Below are 19,901 nucleotides of genomic sequence, written 5' to 3'. Positions count from 1 at the left end.
CAAAAAAAGGCAGCCTGCTGTGGTTCAGTTTAAAAAATAATCAGTATTTGCAATGTCAACAGATGTTTGTTGATGTAAGCCTGACGGATTACCATTATACAATTAGTGCACTCGACTCCTTTCACAACCTATCATGATCATGACAGGGACCTGCAAGCTCACAGTTTGATAAACAGTTCCAAGTAGTTATAAAGTGATTAGCTGTATTTATTGTGGCACTATAAGTGCAAATGTTTGTTTTTATGATATGAACTTGAAGGGATTCAAACTAATTGAATGGGCTTATATTAATACGGGTATGTTTTCCTCAATATAGTAAAGTCTACAAAATCTAACGGGTGGAGGTTCATCGATTGGCACACGTTGACCCTAGGTTAGCATTAGAGTTACAAAAAGCAATGGAAGTGCTATGGATTACCATATATTTATACTAAGTTGACATGCAGGGTACAAGGAATCATGGGACTGTGTGGAAGAACAGGGAAGGATATAAGTGGCCATGGGAAATGCATGGGTACATAAGGTTGCATGAGTTGGCATGGGGGGGTGGGGGCATGGAGGATTTGAGGGAGGTCAGGATTAGAGGCCCTTAATGTTTTTATTACATTTGGGAATTGTTCAAAATTTTGCCAATGGTAAACAAAACTAGGGAATGAACATTCAGCTTATCCAGTGCGACATCAACAAAATAAAGTCAAAACAAAAATGAATGTCTCATCAATAGGCCAGTTTTCAGTACATTCAATGAACAATTTCAAACAAAAAAGAAAAGTAACAGGAATCCTTAGGATATAGGTCTACACTATTTCAGCTTTACACCTGCTCCCAAGTATAACAAAAAAAGCATTGGTTAGGATGCACTGGAATACAGTATCTAACACAGGAGCAAAAAATCCGAAGACAGTTGTCAATGCAGGGTACAAATGAAATGTCATGCCTTGATACTAAGATGAAGCACTTCAGTTCTTTGAATCAGAGAAGGGTTGGTTGAACGGAAACTGATTAGAACTGTTCAAAATTTTAAGTGATTTGAATAGCGTACATAAGCAGGTTATTTCTTGATAACTGGCAAGTAATTCACAGTACATACACTTCATAATCAATGCTGAAAGTGAAACATTTTGAAAATATATGGTGGTCAGTATAGATAAGTTGCCAATACAATTGTCCAAGGTTTGTATACAGTAATGAATTACATGCACACTGATGAAGTCATAGAAACGTACAGCACAGAAACAGACCCTTCGGTCCAACTCGTCCATGTTGACCACATATCCTAATCTAATCCCATTTCCTAGCATTCGGCCTCTGTCCCTCCAAACCCTTTCCATTCATATATTCATCCAGACACTTTTTTAAAGTTATAATTGTATTGGCTCCCACCACTTTCCCTGGCAGTTCATTCCATCCACACACCACCCTCTGCGTGAAAAAGTTGCCCTTTATGTCCTTTTAAATCTTTGCCCTCTCATCTTACACCACTGCCCTTTAGTTTCAGACTCCCCTACCCTGGGGAAATGACCTTGTCTTTTCACCCTATCCATGCCCCTCATGATTTTATAAACCTCTATAAGGTCATCCGTCAGCCTCCAACACTCCAGAAAAAATAACCCCAGCTTAGTCATCCTCTCCCTGGAAATCAAACTCTCCAACCCTGGCAACATCTTTGTAAATCTTTTCTGAACCCTTTTTAAGCTTAACAACATCCTTCCCATAGCAAGGAGACCTGAATTGAATGCTGTGTTCTAAAAGACGCCTGACCAATATCCTATACAGTCGCAGCATGCCCTCCCAACTCCTATACTCAATGCACTGACCAAGAAAGACAACCATACCAAACACCTTCTTCACCACCCTATCTACCTGCAACTCTACTTTCAAGGAACCATGAATATGCACTCCAAGGTCCCATTGTTCAGCAACATTCCCCACGGCTTTACCATTAAGTGTATAAGTCCAGCCCTGATTTGCCCTACCAAAATGTAGCACCTCATATTTATCTACTATCCATCTCACTTTTGAAATATTGTTCACGTTTTCAGTACCATACATATACAACATATTTAGAAATGGAACTCTCACTTGCGTAACCTAAGATAATCTGTATAAATCCTGAGAATCAGGATTGTTATTCTAATTCTAATGGTATCTTTGTTTAGCTATAGCACTGTCTGGCCAAAGATGCATCTCGGGGCAATTCTTGATGTCATAACCCCAGCACTTGCCTGACACTACAAGCGAACACAATATTTTTGGTGGGTTAGTGGGACAGGTTGGACTCAGGGCCATACGTCCTACAAAAGGCCTGTTATGAAGAGAGGTAGGCGGATGGCAAACACAGGAGATTAGAAAGCCTGTCTCAGCTGACTGGAACATCATCACAATTCTGAAAACGATTGGTAAGCACCCTAGCTGTCACCTGTCACCCTAATCCTCTCCAACACCAAGCACCTCATACCTCCTCATATACCCCATGCCCTCTAGGACAATAAACCCTACTTCATAAAAATCTTTAATCCTCTTTCTCATAAAACTGCCAATCAAACACACAGCTATTGGAACATTACTTGAAAAAAAGTTAATAAACTTAAGTGCTTATAAAACTGTCAAAATAAAAAAAAGCCATTCAAAAACTTAAAGATATTCAACCCTATTAACTGCTCATAAAACTGCCAATCAAAATAAATTCATTGCATGGGGGTCAGTTAGCAGGATGGTTTGCTTGTGATGCAGAATAATGCCACAAGTAACTGGCTGAGTTCAACATGGCTCTGCCTTCTCAAACTACACGTCATCGGAGACCTGCTGAAACTCCAGGTAAGCTCACCACCCCTATCTCTTCCTAATGAGAGAGTAGCCGATTGTCCTTGAATATTGTGATTTTCATTTTTCATAGCTTGCCAGCTATATGATGTAACCTACTGAGCCAAATCCATTAGCGTAACGTGGAACAGCTGAGTATTCAGAATGGAATTCCAAAGCACAGCTGTGTAAACAAAATCTCAACATGTGAATTAGTTAAACTTTTTTGAAGCAATGAAACAAATGGCTCTCTGTGGGAGTGCTATAAAGCTGAAGCGATAATTAGACAATCAATCAAACAAAAAATTAAATCACAGGGTGTAAGTGACACAATGAAGTCTGAATCTCAAAACCGCTGAATGCTGAAGAGTACTTTGTCAACTGAATAAAATATTCAAATGCATCTGAACACTTCCTCAATGATGGTCAACCTAATGGTCACTTACCATTTCAAAATAAAGCCATATTGTATTCACTTATTAGAAACTAAACTACAAGATTGCATCAGGTCATGTGAAGCTGGCAACACTTTCAAATTACTTGTCAAAAAGTTCCCAGCACTGAACTAGGTGTTTCCCATGGTTCGTGTTTCCTCTGACATGCTGTGAACTATGTTACCTACCAAAATAGGCTCAACTCTGCGGAAAGAGCAGTGGGTCCAAAATATCAATGAACAAAGAACTAAGAAAATTACAGTACAGAAACAGGCCCTTCGGCCCTCCAAGCCTGCACCGACATGCCTATCACAATTAAAACCCCCTACCCTTCCGGGGACTATATTCCCATCCTTTTCATGTATTTGTCAAGACGCCCTTTAAATTTCACTTAAGTATCTGCTTCCACTACCTCCCCCGGCAGCGAGTTCGAGGCACCCACCATCCTCTGTATAAAAACTTCGCCTCATATTTCACCTTTAAAAACTTTGCCCTCGCACCTTAAACCCCTGGCCCCCAGTAACTGACTCTTCCACCCTGGGAAAAAGCTTCCGACTGTCCAATCTGTCCATATCCTTCATAATCTTGTAGACCTCTATCAGGTCACCCCTCAAACTCCATCGTTCCAGTGAGAACAATCCAAGTTTCTCCAATCTCTCCTCAAAGGTAATGCCCTCCACACCAGGCAACATCCTGGCAAATCTTTTCGGTACCCTCTCCAAAGCCACCACATCCTTCTGGTAGTGTTGCAACCAGAATTGAACACAATATTCCAGATGCAGCCTCACTAAAGGTTCTATAAAGCTGCAACATTACCTGCCAATTTTTAAACTCAATGCCCCGGCCATGAAGGTTAGCATGCCATATGCCATGTTGACTACCTTTCTCACCTGCGTTGCCACTTTCAGTTACCTGTGTACCTGTACACCCAGATCCCTCCGCCGATCAGTACTTTTAAGGATTCTGCCATATCCAGCTGCATAATGAAATTGACAAAGGTAGGGTTGCTGTGATGGGCTGATAATCTGCATGCTTAAGCTAGGCCCATAAAAATCTGACATGATGGGAATCCTGAATCAGGTCCTGCCACAATTTTTAAACTTTTACCCACCTTCATTCTGAGCAAAAGGAGAAATGAAAATTCTGGCTTCTCTGAGTCTGAAGGTAATTCAATTCAATTCTATTCCAGGATTAGAACACTATTCACAACTCAGACTGAGGGATTGCTGTAATGCTGGAAGTGCCAGTTTTTAAACCTCGGCTCAGTCTGCCTATCCAGTTTAAAAGATCTGTTGGCACTATTTGAAAAGCATACCAGTACTCATTTCTTAAACACTAAAAACACAGTTTAACTTGGCATTTACGTTATAAGCCAATTGTAAGATTTTGCTGTGTATTCCACACCAGAAAGAGTGAATGTAAAATGCTTCTGACTACCCCAATAATGTATTATAAAAGTTTTTTTTTATTAGACATCATTGAAGCAACTCAGACCTTTTTTGACTTCAAATATGCTTTCAAAATGCAATTTGTTATACACAATTCGACTGCTTTTCACACAAGGAAACTTTAAGGCAAAAAGCAATATGCAGAACATGGTGAATCTAGCTTGTGAGTATTTGTGACAGGGTAAAACCAGTGAAACAGATGTCAAGAATTAACATAGCAGACGTAAAGCTTAAAGGCCAGGCACTGCATTTTTTACTATGCCTGAAATAGCTGCCTTATGTATTTCCTGAGGTAGTGGATGGGGGAGATTCATTCTTCGACTCTTATGATTTATCACTTAGTTAAATTTCTAGAGTGGTCACATTCTGACTGGAAGAGTGTAGTTCCAGTATCTCTTTCAAAGCAAACAGTCACATTGTACTGCTTTCATCTGTCTGGATAACGGAAGCAACTAGAAAATGTAATGACAATAAACATTAAATCTCATTAATACAGAATCAGATAAAACAGCTACTGTGGGATTACAGCATGGTTGCCTCACCATGCCTGAACTGGATATAGGATCATTCGGTGTAAACAGTAAGATTGTGAAAACACAAAGGAAATAAATACCACGTGCATGAGCGTATTGATAGTTAGTTAGGACAAGTTCAGACTTAGCCGTGTTGATCCCCCAAGTGAACATCTTGCAAACCATATTCTCCAGGCAGATTCATACACAAAAGTGGTCATTTGTCAGAGGGCAGGCATCTGTTACCGTAGAAATACATTGTATTTTAATAAGTGAATATAATAGGGCTTTATTTTCAGGAGAGTTAAAGCAAGAGAATGAAAAGATGCACGAATAATACTGGGAAGAGAATTAAAAAGTATATATTGCCTGGAAGTAACACAAATAACATTTTCTGAAGAAGGGTCTAGGTCCGAAACGTCAGCTTTCCCACTCCTAAGATGCTGCTTGGCCTGCTGTGTTCATCCAGCTCTACACCTTGTTATCTCAGTAACACAAATACATTTTGTTTACTAGACTTAAAGTCTCGCCTTCCTCATTAAAAGGGTAAAGGTAATGCTTCATGGATGAACCACCACCAAAGTTACAGCCACAAAGATGTGCTAACTGATCACTGTTAAGCCACGCTTGTGTTAGTAAGGTTACATGTAAAGCTCTACATCACCAACCTGTCAAATTCGAATGGTAATTAAAAACAACATACAGCCAACAAAAGGGAAAGTGTTGCCAGCTATCTTGACTTAAAATATCCTTGGCAACAAATACACATTGATCTTGGAAAACATATGTAACAGATGAGCCTACTGATTGTACCTGCTGGTGCTGGAAGCGGAAAGTAAATATACATGTAGGAATAGAAATAAAAGCTATTTTTGGACTTTGGAACATAGTTACCTTACTTAGCTGTTATTTTTTAAAAATTACAAACTTTTAAAGTCATTTAAAAATCCAGCTCAGATAGCCATGTAGCTGCTTTGTTTAACTATTTAAAAATACATAATATAACACAAAAATAGTAAATGATACAATTTGTATATTAAATACTGCAATCATGGACACAAAAATGCTGGAATCAGCACATGACTGCATGAAGGAATGCAGAACAAATATTAATCTTTCATCTGTGTACTGAGTGCCTACAAGTTCCATTCAAAATTCTCCCAGACATCTTAGACATCATCTACTATCAATTTAATTACATTTAATGACAAAAACTGCATTCATTATTAATCTTAACATAACTTTAATACATCAATAATAAATGAAAAGAATGAAACTCCAGACTGATGGCCTTACACAAGGCAGGGTGCAAGCTACCATTAACTGAATTTGTATTCTGGAACTGAACTATCACCTTGAAAATGTTTTTTTCTTTGACTTCACACAAGTCAAAAGCAAAGTCCACATTATGAGTATTACTCAGTTGCTTACTTTATAAAACATGTTTAGCTGTGCTTTAATAGATTACTAAATGGGGTTAACTATGAAATAAAGGTTTATAAATTATGCAAATGGATTTCACAGCTCTTTCATCAATCTGCTGCTCAAGAATTATGAGTTCTTAATAATACAGAGAATTAATTCTGGAGTCCACAGTTCCCCAATGAATGCTCTGTTTATCTACTATTGCGATGTATAGGACATCACATCAAGGAACAAAGCCACAGCTACAAATGGTCAGACCAACAGGAAACTGCAGGTCAGTAATTTACTTCTGTTCTATATATGTAACTCAATCAATGCATTTTACAAGTGAATGTGAAGTTTGACCAGCAAGTACAGCACAACAGGTTTATTGGATTCTTGCTTCAAACGCCACAAGCACTCTACAGGTCACTGACATTTAACAAATGAATATCAGGCCAAAAGGTGAAAACATACGTAAGGGTGGCGTGCAAGTACATGACCTCAAGAGAATGAAGCATTAAGATGTACACAGGGGCAGGGGCTTGGCAAGGCCATTCTTTTTCTTTATGCATCAATGAATGTTAAACATTTTAGTCGATCCTGAATAAGTAAAGTCTTTGTCAGCACAGTAAAACAAGGAAGTTAGCAGAAAATTTGAGCACATACAGGCACAGATTTCAAAGTACATTTTAAAACTGGTTTGAAAAAGGATCCTCATAGAAGCATAGAATCCCTACAATATGAGAGCAGGCCTATCAAGTCCACACTGACACTACAAACAGCATCGCAACTAGACCCACCCCTACCCTATACCTGTAACCCTGCATTTCCTTTGGCTAATCCACCCAGCCAGCATATCCCTTGACATTACGGGCCATTTAGCATGGTCAAGCCACATAAACTGCACATCTTTGGACTGTGGAAGGAAACTGGGACACCTGAAGGAAACCCTCACTGACATGGGGAGAATGCACAAACTCCACACAACAAAGTCACTTGAGGGTGGAATTTAACCAGAGTCCCTGGCACTGTGAGGCAGCAGTGCTAACCATTTTCCTTAGATGAAAATGACTATTCAGACCTACCTATCTCTTTCAATATAAGAATGCGCTTAAAATATTATTTGCATAAAATATTGATTTTTTTTCTCAACAACTGAATCAACAGCATTTTCTTCTTATTTTCATTTAGAATACACTTGAACTTATTGAAGCAGGGAGGAAGAGAGTTATCAGTAGATCCCTGAATATGTTGAAAGCTCATAGTCCTTGCAATAATGTTTCTTACTGTGGGACAGCAAAGCGTATGCACACTGCATTTGTTTTTTAATGGTGTGTAAGAGCTGAATCTTTATTATTAAAATACATTTTTAAACTAATTCTCGGAGTATGGCATCACAGGCAGGGATGGTTGCCCATCACCAATTACCAGTTCATACCATTGAATGGTTTGCTTAAGGAAGTAATTGAGTCCAAAATAGATTACACCAGAGAAGCATTGCAGGTTTCCTTCCTTAAAAGGAATATTAGGGAACACACTGAATTTTAAGATAATCCAACAGTTTTGCGGGTAGCTTTTACTTGTATCAGCTTTTTGTTTCCAGATTTAAAAACAAAAAAGTGTACTTAAGTTCTCAAACTGCTTTGGTGGGCTTTGAACATAAATCTCCAGATTATTAGTCTAGTCATCAGAGTGACAAATCTAGAAATAGAAAGACTATGATGTGGGCTTTATTATGCAAGGTAGAGATCACAAATTGGATAATTTCCCAAATTACAATCCCATCTCCAGAGTTCAGTGCGAAACTGGCTGGGACTGGTTATGGATAGTCTACATGGCTTTGTGCGTGGGAAATCATGTTCCACTAACTTGACTGAGTTTTTTGAAAAAGTAACGAAGAGGATTGATGAGGGCTGAGTGGTGGATCTGATCTGTAGGGACTTCATTAAAGCATTCAACAAAATTTCTCATGGTGGATTGGTTAGCAAAATTAGATCATATGGATTACAGGAAGAACTAGTTATTTGGATGCAGAAATGGCTTGAAGGTAGAAGACAGAGGGTGGTGTTGGAGGGTTGAATTTCAGACTAGAGGCCTGAGACCAGCTGTGTGCCACAAGGATCAGTGTTGGGTCCACTGATTTTCATCATATATATAAACGATTTGTATGTGAACATAGGAGGAATGGAAGGTTCCCACAGAGTACATCAGGATTTTGATCAGATGGGCCAATAGGGCAAGGACTGGCAGATGGAATTTAATTTAGATAAGTATGAGATACTGCATTTTGGAAAGGCAAATCAGGCAGGACTTACACGCTTAATGGTAAGGTCCTAGAGCGTGTTGCTGAACAAAGAGAACTTCGAGTGCCCGTTCATAGTTCTTTGAAAGTGGGGTCACAAATAGATAGGATATTGAAGGAGGCATCTGGCATTCTTGCCTTTATTGGCCAGTGCATTGAATATAGGAGTTGGGGGGGGCAAGTTGCACATGAACCGGACATTGCTTAGGCCACTTTTGGAATACTGTGTGCACTTCTGTTCTCCCTGATATAGGAAGGATGTTGTTAAACTTGAAAGGGTTCAGAAAAGGTTTGCAAGGATGTTGCAAGAGTTGCAGGGTTTGAGCTACAAGGAGAGGCTGAATAGGTTGGGGCTGTTTTCCCTGTAGTGTTTAGGCTGAGGGGTGACTTTAAAGAAGTTTATAAAATCATGAGGGGCATGGATAGGGCAAATTGACAAGGTCTTTTCCCCAAGGTAGGGAAATCCACACTGGAGGATATCAGTTTAAATCTTCCTGCTCTCACCTCAAAAGAGAGCTCAGGGGCAGAAGCTTTTTCATGCATAGGGTGGTGCATGTGTGGAATGCACTGCCAGGGAAAGTGGTAAAAGCTGGTACACTTATAATATTTAAAAGGCATCTAATTAGTACATGAATAGAATGAGTTTAGAGGAATATGGGCCAGATGCTAGCAAATGGGACTAGATTTGTCTAGGATGTCTGGTCGGCACGGACAAGTTGGACTGAAGGGTCTGTTTCTATGCTGTACATCTCTATGACTTTAAACCATGCTATTTATAATGTGCCATACCATAGAAATATATCAGGTAGCATTACATTATGACACAAGAAGTTGGCAACAACTTTTGAACTCCAACCTCAGGGATCCTCCATGGTTTGCAACCACCCTGAGGTGCCATGAACCATGCCTCCCATCAAAATGTGCATGACACCATGGAAACAGCAGGGTATGGAGGAGAATCTACAGTGCCCAGCTTTGCAAAAGAGTAGGCATTTTCTTTATTCTTTCATGGGATGATGGGTGTTATTGCCTTGGGTAGCGTTTGTTGCCCATCCCTGATTTCTCTTGAACTGCATGAATTTGTTGGGCTATTTCAGAGTGCAGTTAAGAGTTAACCACAGTGCTACAGGACTTCAGTTATATGTAGACCAGAGTGGATAAGCGTAGCAGCAGTTTAAGAATACAGCTCACTAGCACCAGCTCAAGGGCAACTAGAGATGGCAATAAATGCTGGCTGGCCAGCGATGCCCACATTCCATGAGTAAATCAAAAGAAAATCAGAAAGTCGACTACCTAGATTAAAGAAACAGATCTAAGCAGCTGGGTGGACAGATGTTACGACAATTCAGATGGTTTTCTGCTGCCAGCTCTGTTCAGGGAATCTGAAGTTTGCTTGCAATTTGGACATGCTCAGCCTCTAATTGCCTCAATATCACTCAGCACTTTCAAAGACAGGGCGAGTAATGGCAAAGATGATGTCTGTCAGATGTCTCCTCTTGCTCATCAATGGCTTCTCGCTGTGCCCTTTATGGATGTCACAGTATAACCATCAACTAATATTCAGGAACACCGTCCTTCTCCATACCCCACCACTCCGTGTCCCCTCACCTCTTGTTCAAGAACCTGTTGGCCACACATGGTGTGGAATCAAAGCGGTAACAGGTGAAGTCAAATTTTAAGGTAAGGATGAGATCAGTGCCTACAGCAAGAGCAGCAGGTTGCTTGTGTCCAAGCACAAAGCATGAGTGTTTCTCAGTGGAATCCAACTATAGCAGTAAAATAGCTGTACAGGTCAATGGGTCAAAGACCCACCATAAAGGAGCCATTCCTCAGGGTGTACAACTGGCTGAGTTATGTGACAATCATAGAAGTATAAATCAGAGAAGCCTCCAAAAATGAAATACAAGCAAATCATTTAACCTTTTATCAGATTAAAAATGAGGCTGAGTGAACTGCACTACATGGGTTAGCATTCTCAGGGTGATTTTATTGCTGCGGCAATGGAATGATATGCTGTTTCAAAATGATGACTGGACACCTCCCACTACATCTCTGACTCGTTTACACCTGCTAGCGTTTTAACTGCTGAGTTTCAAAATTGTCAGGTCAACTAGTCACAGAAAAATAGGCTAGGGAAGTTTGGTTAATATTTAAAAGTTGAGGTTTCATCACATTATTCAGAAGTAAAATTTCTCTCTGTGAAAAAGTTGGATGAGGGGTGGAGGTGTGGGGGAAAGGTAGAAAATCTGATTTTCTTTTCCAGTATCCAGTAACAAAAACCACAGGAAACTATAGCAATGCAACTGTACTAGAAGCTTGTTTATTCCCAAGAAATATAGGCCCATCATTTATCACGACAGGGAGGCTCAACAGCTATGAATGTTAGCGAAAATTGTACGAAAAAGGTTTGTTTTTAATCAGAGATAATGGGAACTACAGATGCAGGAGGATCTGAGATAACAAAGTGTGGAGCTGGATGAACACAGCAGGCCAAGCAGCATCTCAGGAGCACAAAAGCTGACATTTCAGGCCTAGACCCTTCGTCAGAAAAGGGGGATGGGGAGAGGGTTCTGAAATAAATAGGGAGAGAGGGGGAGGCGGATCAAAGATGGATAGAGGAGAAGATAGGTGGACAGGAGAATATAGGTGGGGAGGTAGGGAGGTGATAGGTAATTCGGGGAGGACGGACAGGTCAATGGGGCGGGATGAGGTTAGTAGGTAGGAAATGAAGGTGCGGCTTGAGGTGGGAGGAGGGGGTGGTGAGAGGAAGAACAGGCTAGGGAGGCGGGGACGAACTGGGCTGGTTTTGGGATGTTGGGGAGGGGAGACTTTGAAGCTTGTGAAATCCACATTGATACCATTGGGCTGCAGGGTTCCCAAGCAGAATATGAGGTGCTGTTCCTGCAACCTTTGGGTGACATCGTTGTCACACTGCAGGAGGCCCAGGATGGACATGTCGTCTAAGGAATTCGAGGGGGAGTTGAAATCGTTCGCGACCGGGAGGTGCAGTTGTTTTTTGCGAACCGAGTGGAGGTGTTCTGCAAAACGGTCCCCAAGCTTCTGCTTGATTTCCCCAATGTAGAGGTACAGCAGACACAGTATACCACATTGGCAGATGTGCAGGTGAACATCTGCTTGATGTGCAAAGTCTTCTTGGGACCTGGGATGTGGGTGAGGGAGGAGGTGTGGGGGCAAGTGTAGCACTTCCTGCAGTTGCAAGGAAAAGTGCCGGGAGTGGTGGGGTTAGAGGGGAGTGTGGAGCGGACAAGGGAGTCCCGGAGAGAGTGGTTTCTCCGGAAGGCAGACAAGGATGAGGATGGAAAAATGTCTTTGGTGGTGGGGTCGGATTGTAGATGGCGAAAGTGTTGGAGGATGATGCGTTGTATCCGGAGGTTGGTGGGATGCTATGCGAGTCGAGGGGGATTCTCTTTTGGTGGTTATTGCAGGGACAGGGTGTGAGGGATGAGTTGCAGGAAATGCGGGAGACACAGTCGAGGGCGTTCTTGACCACTGTGGGGGGGGAGTTTGCGGTCCTTGAAGAACGAGGATATCTGGGATGTATGGGAGTGGAATGCCTCATCCTGGGAGCAGATGCGGTGGAAGCGAAGGAATTGGGAATAGGGGATGGAATTTTTGCAGGAAGGTGGGTGGGAGGAGGTGTATTCTAGATAGCTGTGGGAGTCGGTGGGCTTGAAATGGACATCAGTTTCTGGGTGGTATTTGCTGATGTTTGCTACATCTTTCACAAGGCTATGTTCTAAAACTCATTTGTAATTTATTTCACATTATAAAGTCAATATAATGTAAACAAAATCTGCAGTAACTATTACCGAAGATTTGTCTTAAAAACTTTTGTTCCGGCCAATTCTTATAAGTTTTGATTATGAAGCTATGTAAAATGTTAGAATAACTCCATGTTTATGTAAATAGTTACCTGCATTAAAGGCACACTAAAATGTATTCAAAGGTTATACAATCTATCAAGAGGAACTACTCCTGGTTGAGTGCTTAGCCCTTCAAATAATAAGGAACAACTCTATTAGACTAGGACAGATGTGGAAAATGTACAGTAATGCTGCAACACTAAGAAAGCATCTGAATCTGGATTGACAAAAGAAAACCCCAAATCAATCCTGTACCCGCACAAGATGCAGACAGCTGACAACGGATTTTGGAGGAGATCAGAAAGTTGCACTGATTTTAAAAATATTATTTCAAAGTCAACAGCGGCTTAGTAAAACGTGAAAGACCTCACCTTAATGGTTGATAACAGGGCAACTCTTACATAAAAGATCTGAGTCTTTGAAGAGGTCAGAAACAGTGACAGACATCAATAATAGCACGACATGGCCTGGACACAAGAAAGGTCCATGGAACAAGGTTATATTGGGGCCAGACATTATCAAAGCAAAAAGAGAAGCACAAACAATATTCTTGCCTTCTATGGGGTTTACAGCTACTGGAAGGTTTCCCCAGTCCAGGCTCCACGATGGATATGGATGTGATGTGAAATTTGCAGAAATTCCATTCTCCTATTTGTAGACAGGAGACATTTCTTAGTTATTTTATACTACATCACTACTCAATATTAGTACTTTACAAAGACTACTGTAACTTCTACAAGAACATTAGATCAATATTTGAAGATAAAGTTTTTGTTTGGAATTACACTATTATAAAACCAACACAGACATAATGGGCTGAATGATCTTTTCTGCTGCAGAACTCTATCGCTCTGACTACTGCAACTGGAAACTGATTGAAACTTAATCAATGGATGTAGTTATCAGAGATCCAGAATCAGTAAAGAGAACTCTGAAAGCAAGCTATTCACTTGCCTGACTATATCACATTTCGAGTTCATGAGCTTCATCTTAATGGGACATGTTCCTGCACTTCAAAAGAAAAAAATGTAATTTATATCTAGTGCCTCTCATGATCTTAGGGAATCCTAAAGCACCTTATAGGCAATGGACTACGTCATGAAAGTAACCAAATAGATTCTTGATTACGAAGATGTGGGAAAAGATTATCAGGGATTTTCAGGAATGTGGAGTTGAGGTTAACATCAGATCAGCCATGACCTTATTGAACGGTGGAACAGACTCAAGGGGAGAAGTGGACTACTTTTGTCCCTTTTTCATAAGAAAACAAGTACAAGCTAGATAAAGACTGATAATCTGCTATAGTGATGCTGTTTGAGGGCTAAATGTTAGGCCAGAACATCAACTGGACCTTTTACATTGAGAGAAATGAGGCAGAATTGGCTTAACAACTTTTCAAGAGACTTCTGACAATCAAACACTTTATCATGAAGCATCAGCCCAGGTTTGGTGTTCAAGTCCTGCACTAAGGCTTGAATCCATGACCATGACACTCATGAGGTAGGAGTGCTATAACATAGGTAAGACTGACATTCAGAAATTTACTACAGATTTCAGTAAATAGAACGAGGTCATAGATTAGCCAAGATATCATTGAATGATACAACAGCATCAAGGAATTAAATAATCTAGTCCTGTGTTCTGTGAAAGGGTTCTCATTTCCAAAATTATTTCAAGAAAACAAACAGAAGAATTTCCATTCAGCATTATAAGAGTAAATGATCTGTCAATAGTGCATTTCACTCTAGAATTTTCAATACTCTCCCTATTTTTCCAACCATCAATATTTTAAATTTAATCAACAATTTCTTCTACGTTGCCGCTCAGCCTCTCTCCACCCAGTTGTCAAAAAGGGAGGTTTCCTGTTGGTAAAATAGCCAGTTGATCTCAAAGTCATTGACACCGTTTAAAACCATTGCTTGAACTTAAATAACCCATCCATGGGGCAGAGCTGGAGGCACATTGATGCAAGACCAACTGGTAACTGTGCCGGTTCAGCTTACAGAGTCAGCAGAGTGCCTGTGTCATTCATCAGCACTTTTATTCAGCCTCTAAAATTTACAGCTCAACAGAAATAATTTTAGAGATAATGGGAACTGCAGATGCTGGAGATTCCAAGATAATAAAATGTGAGGCTGGATGAACACAGCAGGCCAAGCAGCATCTCAGGAGCACAAAAGCTGACGTTTCGGGCCTAGACCCTTCATCAGAGAGGGGGATGGGGGGAGGGAACTGGAATAAATAGGGAGAGAGGGGGAGGCGGACCGAAGATGGAGAGTAAAGAAGATAGGTGGAGAGGGTGTAGGTGGGGAGGTAGGGAGGGGATAGGTCAGTCCAGGGAAGACGGACAGGTCAAGGAGGTGGGATGAGGTTAGTAGGTAGCTGGGGGTGCGGCTTGGGGTGGGAGGAAGGGATGGGTGAGAGGAAGAACCGGTTAGGGAGGCAGAGACAGGTTGGACTGGTTTTGGGATGCAGTGGGTGGGGGGGAAGAGCTGGGCTGGTTGTGTGGTGCAGTGGGGGGAGGGGATGAACTGGGCTGGTTGAGGGATGCAGTGGGGGAAGGGGAGATTTTGAAACTGGTGAAGTCCACATTGATACCATATGGCTGCAGGGTTCCCAGGCGGAATATGAGTTGCTTACCATATGGCTGCAGGGTTCCCAGGCGGAATATGAGTTGCTGAGCCTCCTGCACTGCCACAATGATGCCACCCGAAGGTTGCAGGAACGCCTCCTGCACTGCCACAATGATGCCACCCGAAGGTTGCAGGAACAGCAACTCATATTCCGCCTGGGAACCCTGCAGCCATATGGTATCAATGTGGACTTCACCAGTTTCAAAATCTCCCCTTCCCCCACTGCATCCCTCAACCAGCCCAGTTCATCCCCTCCCCCCACTGCACCACACAACCAGCCCAGCTCTTCCCCCCCACCCACTGCATCCCAAAACCAGTCCAACCTGTCTCTGCCTCCCTAACCGGTTCTTCCTCTCACCCATCCCTTCCTCCCACCCCAAGCCGCACCCCCAGCTACCTACTAACCTCATCCCACCTCCTTGACCTGTCCGTCTTCCCTGGACTGACCTATCCCCTCCCTACCTCCCCACCTACACCCTCTCCACCTATCTTCTTTACTCTCCATCTTCGGTCCGCCTCCCCCTCTCTCCCTATTTATTCCAGTTCCCTCCCCCCATCCCCCTCTCTGATGAAGGGTCTAGGCCCGAAACGTCAGCTTTTGTGCTCCTGAGATGCTGCTTGGCCTGCTGTGTTCATCCAGCCTCACATTTTATTATCTAGAAATAATTTTAGCATGAGTTATAGTGTGCTGTCAGGAAAGAATGGAACATCAGGATTGGGAAAGTGAAGTTCAAAGTTATGAAACTGTTAGGGATATCACGCTTGTAGAAGAAATTCTTGAATGATTGTTAATTAATTCATTACTTGCTTGATTAGCAGCGTGCATCCAACCTCCAACAATCAGTCACTTCACCACCAATGCACAGTGGCAGCAGTGTGTACCATCTACAAAATGCATTGCAGTAACCTATTAAGACTCCACTAAACAACACTTTCCAAACTTGCAAACTCACCACCTGGAAAAAGGACACAGATGGATGGGAATATCATCACCTGCAAGTTCTCCTCCAAGCCACACAACACTTCACTTGAAACTATACCACCATTCCCTCACTGTCGCTGGGTCAAAATCCAGGAACTCTCTCCCTGTCAGTACAGTAGGTGTCCCTACATTCCAAGAATTGCAGCAGTACAACAAGGCAGCCAACCATCACCCTCACTGGCACAATTAGGGAAGAGCAATAAATCTGACTGGTAACTACCATGTGCCATACATCAATATAAAGAAAATAGTAATTAGTTTGAAGTATATGACACTGGAGCTTCCTGTTCAACTACTTTCAGCAATTTAAGCCTTAAACATTAAGGGTTTAATATGGAAAATATTCAGCAGAGCTAAATTCCTCTTTCAAGGGCTTGGGATGTTTATAAATCCCTAAGAGTGAGTACAGTAATTAGCTTGGGAGAACTGGAAAACAGTGAGGTATGAAGGGAGTTTACACTGTACTTCCAGTAACATCAAATAACCACTGCCAGGTGTAGAACATTTGAAAATGTTAAAAACAAAACGTATGATACAGCAACAAAAATGTCTTGTTGATGCACAAGTGAAAACATCCAATAGTTCAGAAGCATATGCTATAAAATAAACACTTTATTTGTCTCTTTGCTCTTTGTAATTTGTTTCTGATAATTACCACAGATAAACATTGTTAGAATTGTTGTGTATTTTAATCAATGAGACGATATATCTTCTGACGTTTATAACACATTCAGAATGCCACACATTCTCAGGTTTTCATTGAAATGATAACTGAAAATCTACTAATTTGAGAGACTTTGATCAAATTTGTCAACTGGTTCAGATTTCTAGAAAGATATGTCAACTTTAACCTAATTATCTTGTATGATATTGGGCTTTCCTTCAGTTGTGCTAACATAAATATTCTGCTTTTAAGAACTTTGTTTCTTCCTGAACCAGCTGAAACAGTGTATTTTGATCCATGAGATCACAAGAACTGCAGATGTGGAAGTCAGAATCAATACAGTGTGAAGCTGGAGGAACACAGCAGGGCAGGCAGCATCAGAGGAGCAGGAAAGTTGATGTTTCAGGTCAGGACCCTTCATCAGGACTTCAGTCAATACAACCTTTGGAGTCAAAAACCTGATAAAGTTTTGCCCTGCATCTTCAGACAAGAGTTTTCCAACTACATCTCCATTGCTTCCATAACATTTCCTACTTTAATCACTAGTCCATTTCTACTGAGTTCCTCTTCTTTGTTCCTTCTTAGTGACAGATAGAATCAATACCCTGTCCTCAAACTCACTCTTCACTAGGAACTCAAACACTGTGAATCACCATTCTTCCTTTCATTTTCTATCCAAACACCTAAAAGTTTTTAAAACCCAAGTTTTGTGCAAGCCGAATACAAATTAACTATTGATATAACTGTGTTTTCCTTCCACCCACAAACTGACCTCTACACAGATCCACCCTTGGCTCCCAGCTGCTCAACATTTACAAGCTGCTTTTGAACATCATCCATGAGTCAAGGTCAGTTCTGATTGGTACAACAATGCTGACTTGCTCTATTCCTCCACTAAAGTACAATTAATCTAACAGTATATGCAGGACATTGACTGCAAACCAGTTGATTACTGCACGGGCTGATCTTGCAGACTCAACACATTAAATGAAGCATTCATCAGTGTTCTTTATACTTCAGTGGGATGTGGATATTGCTGGTAGGGTCAGTATTCATTACCCTTAATTGCCTTTAAACACGGTAGCTTACTCATTCACTGCAACGAGCAGCTAAGAATCAACCACATTACAGTGGGTCTTCAGCCAGATGGAGGCCAAACCAGGTAAGTGGGCACAGGTTTTCTTCCCTAAAAAGTTGTCAGTGAACCAAAAGGGTTTTCATAAAAAAGCCAACGTGATTTCATGGTCACCATTACCGGCTTTCAATTCTAGATTTATTGATTGAACTTAAATTCTGTCACCTGTCATTGTAGGACTTGAGCAAGTGTTCCCAGACCATTCTCTTGGATTGGCTTGTAGATTATTAGTCCAGTGACATTATCACTACATCACTTCCCCAAGGCTACCAACTGTCATTGTGACAAACCCATGATAAACTGAAAATTTCCTGCAATAAAGAAAGACAAAACTATCATCTTCGGCTCCATCCAATATGCCAACTGTTTTTGCTATATCAGCTTGACAGGCACCTATTCAGGTTTTGCGTGGTAACGCATTGTAGCAAAACTGAGTTGTTTACTCAATGTGTGTTGCATTGAGCTTGTAAAAGGTAAAGTCGGCACAGCCCCAGAGGACCACAGAACGGCTCTCTCATCAGACAGAGACACGTCTGGTGGTGTTTAACCCAAGGATTACCATGCCTCAGGCAAGGGGAGATGTTGAGAAGGCAGGTCCTATACAGTAACCTCAGCTGGTGGGGAACTGATCCAACAGAACTTTCAGCTTCCACATGAATATCTATTCCCCCCGTTGCTACTGAATTCCTAATCAACCTCATCCTCACTTGTTTCTCTGCCTCCATACACCAGCTTCATCTGAATTCAACTTATTCAAAGCCGGATAGATTCTACATCCATTTCTTCACTAAATATCTCAGAAACAGTAAAAATCTCAAAATCCTTGTCCTCCCTTATAAAACCCTCCAGAGTCTCATTTCTCTCCATCTTGGCAATATTCTCCTACCAGATGTTCAATTCTGTGACCTATAGATCTGGTCTATAGGCTGTTCCCTTTCTGCGACACCATCTTCCATCAGAGTTTCAACAAATTTGCTTGCTGTTTTGAAATATATGCCAAAACCATCTCATTCTCTTTTGCCTTTTAACAACCCACCTCTTTATCTACCAATTCTGAAGAAAACACTCTAGTATTCTGTAATTATAAAACATTACATTCTCAAACAGAAAAAAGAATATCATTTTTGTCTCAAATCTTTCCAATATTCCACATTAAGTTTGCAATGTCAGTCAGGCAATTATGAAAAGACTATCTTGACACAGGGCAAGTTTACAATGTAATAAATATTGTAGCAATTTTTTGTCTCCTCAACATGAAATATGAAGCCAAGGAAATGTTAAAACCATAAAAATATTAAGTTACTTCTAGCTTATTCATGGTGGGCCTTGGGCCACCTCGGAAGTAGATGTCTGTGGTTTCATCCTTGTCGTTCTTAGGTTTACAGGAACTCGAAACTGCCGCACTTGAGGAAGGCAAAGGAGCAGAGAGGTTGAGAAGATGAATGCCACAGCTTACAGCCGCCTTCTTCACTCCAGAAACTTCCTGAACACTTTGGTACCAGCGGGCCAGAAAGGGCAAAGTTTTCAGCGTCTTGTCTCGACAATCCCCAAGAGAAACCTGATCAGGGAAGAATTTGGAACAAAAATGTGACTTTGCCCTTAAATCAAAATGTCCTCTCAAATATATGGTGTGACATTTTTCTTTGTAAAGAGCTCTGTCATGCATGTAGTGACAGTGCCACACTGGCGACCTGCTTT

At 41.3% G+C, this 19,901-nt stretch overlaps 1 protein-coding gene and 1 long non-coding RNA gene across 4 annotated transcripts in view; one reads left to right on the top strand and one right to left on the bottom strand.

Annotated features, from left to right (window-relative positions):
* Positions 1-19,901, bottom strand: part of gstcd (glutathione S-transferase, C-terminal domain containing) — a 171,290-nt gene that overhangs the window by 127,824 nt on the left and 23,565 nt on the right. For 2 of the 3 annotated variants that reach the window (XM_059651281.1, XM_059651334.1), the window contains 2 exons: positions 19,507-19,761; positions 13,344-13,437 (listed from right to left, as the gene is read on the bottom strand). In XM_059651281.1, the coding sequence (XP_059507264.1) occupies positions 13,344-13,437; positions 19,507-19,761 (349 nt within the window). The remainder of the gene's footprint in view (positions 1-13,343; positions 13,438-19,506; positions 19,762-19,901) is intronic. The other variant, XM_059651296.1, reaches the window with a different exon arrangement.
* On the top strand, positions 6,679-19,761 carry LOC132210571 (uncharacterized). The gene is made up of 2 exons (XR_009446708.1): positions 6,679-6,895; positions 19,581-19,761. It is a non-coding gene; the product is annotated as an uncharacterized LOC132210571 (long non-coding RNA).

This window comes from Stegostoma tigrinum, chromosome 1 (assembly GCF_030684315.1).
Source record: "Stegostoma tigrinum isolate sSteTig4 chromosome 1, sSteTig4.hap1, whole genome shotgun sequence".
Taxonomy (NCBI): domain Eukaryota; kingdom Metazoa; phylum Chordata; class Chondrichthyes; order Orectolobiformes; family Stegostomatidae; genus Stegostoma; species Stegostoma tigrinum.
Note: the sequence above shows the minus strand (reverse complement) of the source record. Positions and strands in the feature narration are given on the sequence as shown.